The sequence below is a fragment of the Mandrillus leucophaeus genome, unplaced genomic scaffold, assembly GCF_000951045.1.
Source record: "Mandrillus leucophaeus isolate KB7577 unplaced genomic scaffold, Mleu.le_1.0 Scaffold190, whole genome shotgun sequence".
Classification (NCBI taxonomy): domain Eukaryota; kingdom Metazoa; phylum Chordata; class Mammalia; order Primates; family Cercopithecidae; genus Mandrillus; species Mandrillus leucophaeus.
The window spans coordinates 1955766-1960199 of record NW_012101921.1 but is presented as its reverse complement, the minus strand read 5'-3'; the positions used below and the strand labels follow the sequence as shown (position 1 = coordinate 1960199).

The 4434-nt window shown below is 38.2% G+C and overlaps 1 protein-coding gene across 1 annotated transcript in view; it reads left to right on the top strand.

Moving 5' to 3' along the window:
- KCNG3 (potassium channel, voltage gated modifier subfamily G, member 3) overlaps positions 1-4191 on the top strand; it is a 68628-nt gene extending 64437 nt beyond the window's left edge. Inside the window, exon 2 of the mRNA XM_011978190.1 lies at positions 1630-4191. Within this exon, the coding sequence (XP_011833580.1) occupies positions 1630-2275 (646 nt within the window). The 3' untranslated portion in view covers positions 2276-4191. The remainder of the gene's footprint in view (positions 1-1629) is intronic.
- The last annotated feature ends 243 nt before the right edge of the window (positions 4192-4434 follow it).

The window sequence follows — 4434 nt, the reverse complement described above, 5'->3', positions numbered from 1 at the left end:
TGACAGAGTGAGACTCCATCTCAATTAAAAAAATAAAAAATTTTAAAATGTTAATTAAATTTAAAATTACCTTCAAGTTACCACTCACAGGGCCAGAGGTGTTGAAACTTGATTTTCTCAGCTTTGGGGTGTGTGGGCTGAGGGCCAGGGGTCTAGAGCTCCCAGGATGCTGGTTTCTTCAAGAATCCTACCCATTGGCTGGGTGTGGTGGCTCGTGGCTGTAATCCTGGCACTTTGGGCGGCTGAGGTAGGCGGATCACCTTAGGTAGGGAGTTCGAGACCAGCCTGGCCAACATGGTGAAACTCCATCTTTACTACAAATACAAAAATTAGCCGGCCATGGTGGCAGACGCCTGTAGTCCCAGCTACTGGAGAGGCTGAGGCAGGAGAATTGCTTGAACCTGGGAGGCAGAGGTTGCAGTGAGCTGAGATGGCGTCACTACACTCCAGCCTGGGCGACAGCGTGAGACTTCGTCTCAAAAAAAAAAGGAATCCTACCCCTTAACTTCAGTGTGCTGTATACATGCAATTATTTTCAGTGCATGCAGTAATGCAGAAAGGCTGGTAAATATTGCTCTAGGTAAAATGTAGTCTTTTTAAAATATGTGCTGTGTAAAAATGATGATGGAAGACAAAGTAGTTGTGGTCTTTGGGAAAATCCTAGTGGCCATTTTACTCCAATGTGGGAGTCCTTGGCCTTGTTTCTGCTGGGAGCCTTTTTAGAATGGTTGTGACCTGGTGTGTTCTTGGTGAGGGCACTCACCCAGTACCCCATAAACTTGCTCACTGCCAGTGTCTCCCATACAAGCCTGTTGGAAGGGAAGGAAGATTCACATTTTAGGAAATGATCTTGCATTGACTGTAAGTTACCAAGAAATAGCCCATCAAAAAACTTAGATATGTCCACATTCTGTGGGAATAATGCCCTTCCAATCCACCTCAGAACTGGTATCACAGCTGAGAACCACTGTCCTACAAGAGTAAGTTAAATTTCATGTTGTGGCCAACTGAGGATAAGTTAATTTCAAACTACCAAATAAGAGAGATATTTTTTATAAGTATTAGTGGCAAGTAAAAAAATAATTTTAATAGTATTGCAGCATAGAAGTAAGAACTTTATCAAGTTCAATTTTTTTTTTTTTTTTTTTTTTTTTTTTTTGAGACAGGGTCTCTTTCTGTCACCCTGGCTGGAGTACAGTGACACAGTCATGGCTCACTCTGGCCTTGACTTTCCCAGGCTCAGGTGATCCTCCCACGTCAGCCTCCCAAGTTGTGTGTCACCACACCCGGCTGGTTTTTGTATTTTTTTTGTAGAGATGAGGTTTTGCTATGGTGCCCAGGTTGGTCTCGAACTCTTGGGCACAAGCGATTCACCCACCTCAGCCTTCCAAAGACCTGGGATTACACATGTGAGCCACTGCACCTGGCCTTAATTTTCATCTGAATTGATTTGTTGTTCTGTTGCGTGCGTCCTGGTGATCTGATGATGTTGGTAACATTGTCTGTTCTTTATGTTTTCTGGAAAAGTAACTGAATTAGTATGTCAGTGTAGTACTATCTGAAGAAATCTAAGAGCTATTAAAATGCTTAAAAATAAAATGATCAATTCTTCTTTTGTTCTCTTGACAGGATAATTGAAGCTATCTGCATAGGTTGGTTCACTGCGGAGTGCATCGTGAGGTTCATTGTCTCCAAAAACAAGTGTGAGTTTGTCAAGAGACCCCTGAACATCATAGATTTACTGGCAATCACACCGTATTACATCTCCGTGTTGATGACAGTGTTTACAGGCGAGAACTCTCAACTCCAGAGGGCTGGAGTCACCTTGAGGGTACTTAGAATGATGAGGATTTTTTGGGTGATTAAGCTTGCCCGTCACTTCATTGGTCTTCAGACACTCGGTTTGACTCTCAAACGTTGCTACCGAGAGATGGTTATGTTACTTGTCTTCATTTGTGTTGCCATGGCAATCTTTAGTGCACTTTCTCAGCTTCTTGAACATGGGCTGGACCTGGAAACATCCAACAAGGACTTCACCAGCATTCCCGCTGCCTGCTGGTGGGTGATTATCTCTATGACTACAGTTGGCTATGGAGATATGTATCCTATCACAGTGCCTGGAAGAATTCTTGGAGGAGTTTGTGTTGTCAGTGGAATTGTTCTGTTGGCATTACCTATCACTTTTATCTACCATAGCTTTGTGCAGTGTTATCATGAGCTCAAGTTTAGATCTGCTAGGTATAGTAGGAGCCTCTCTGCTGAATTCCTGAATTAATGCATTGCAAATCAATTCTTGCATACACTTCATAGAAAGACCTGATGCTACTTCATATTTATGTGTTTCTTTCTGGGTGAGCACTGCAGTGGCATTGTCATCATCTTGGTAGGGTAAAAATTATCCTTCCCAGCCGAAGGGATAAAACAGTTTACTTATTATGGAGTAAATAGAATTGAGACTGCAAAGGAAGAATAATGACTCCTAGAGTAAACTTTTAGGACCTGGTTTTATTTGGACTTGTTTTCCCATTTCCTTGAATTATTACACATTTTAAAAAAATACCTTATTTGAACATTTTAAAACAGAAAGGTACAATTTTCCAAATGTTTTTCCATCTTATGAATTCAGAAGCTTGGAACTTATAATGTTTTTTGTTTGAGAGTAACATTTTCATTTCTAAATGTTTTATAATTTCTCATATCAATGTCAGAAGTATCCTGGAAACATATGTCACATGCAGGAACTGTTTAACAAATACTTAAAAAATTTGGCCAAAATTTAAACTGTATAATAGAGCTAGATACAAGCAAGAATAGTATTTGAAAGACTTTTCCAGCATACTTCTCAATTCTTTGCTTTATTTTTGTGCCAATTATTCACCTTATTGTGCAGCTTCATGGAAGCTTGAGTATGTTCTCCCTTTTCCATTTTGGATTTATCTCTTTACTGAAATGACTCAAAAAGTATTTAAGAATTGATGAGAGCTTGTGTTGTTTAGCATCTTACTGGATAATATTTGAATTCATTGCTGTTCCTAGGTGATAACTGTCCTAATATTTAGATGTCCAAACAAGAATACTTCCAACATAAAAATTATAATAGGAATAATTTGAGATGACTCAATATTACAATCTCTTCTTCTTTTAACCTCTTCCCCCAAACACTAGAGGTTTAATAAGACTTATCAGATGAAAGGATATTTATATAGCCTTTTAGTACCAAAGTCGTACTTATGTGTTGTCACTGGATTGTCATAAAAGGAAGAAATTAAATATTACTGTACTCTTAGTTGCTGTGTAGCTAAGTCAATTTTAAGCCAGTAAAAGCAATGGATACATAATTATTTGATCTGATCTTTAACCATTGTGAATCACAGCTACAGCAAAACCCTTCTTGTAAGAATACTGACTAATACGCCATGTTAATCTGGCTAGATTATTAGGACTAGGTAATGTAAAAGTGATGATTGTTTAGTAACTAAATTTTAGCAATAGGAGTTAGAATTTCGCTTTTTCAACCAGTTACCATAAAGAAGTTAGTGTATATATAAACACAAATAATTAGTGACAGATTCATAAAAAATTGAATGTTGTACACAGTAATTTTGTCAGGGGTAGAGAAGACAGGGATTGGGAAGTGGTGGGTAGGATGAAGGACCTGGATATATTTATCAAATAAAGGGTTACCAGAAGTGTTCATTAAAGGAATTGTAGCCATCATCTAGTTCAAACCTCAACTATTACAGATAGAAAATCAGGGCAGGAGAGGATATAATTGTGAAGGAGTCAGGGCTAACACCTGGATCTCCGGAAACCTAGCCTAGCAGTTTAATCTTCACACACCTCTGGGTTCTGAGAAAAGCCTGGAAAAATCACACTTCTTTGTCATTGTCATGCTGAGGTAATAATAGCAGAACTGTTTTCTTTTCCTTAATTTCCTTTCCTAAGCTTATGTAATACTTTGGCCATTAAATATCTTGCCTTATCTTCCCTACTACTGCTGGTATGCTATTTCTTACATACTCAAAAGAAATTCGATTATTTATTGTATATTTATTGTATTCTAATATAATTGAAATAAATGGCATGGATTTATTTTTTCTTACCTATTTGGATTAAAGCTTTGTGGTTCATGCAAACAATGTGCAGATGACAGCACCTCCATATTACTAATAAAAATATGATATCCATCAATTTTACTGGTACTGGGACCGCTTTATGTGAATATGTCCTATCTTCCTAAGTAAATTTTAACTGTCTTGAGAGCTGGGATGCTCTCTCATGCATACACCTTTATATCCCCGACAGTGTCTGTTACAGACTCGGGCACAAACAGTTGACTGATTTGAGGGGAGAAACTTCTGTGTGAAGAGACAAGGAGAAGCATACATCTATAGTTATATATATATATGTATGTGTGTGTGTGTGTATATATAT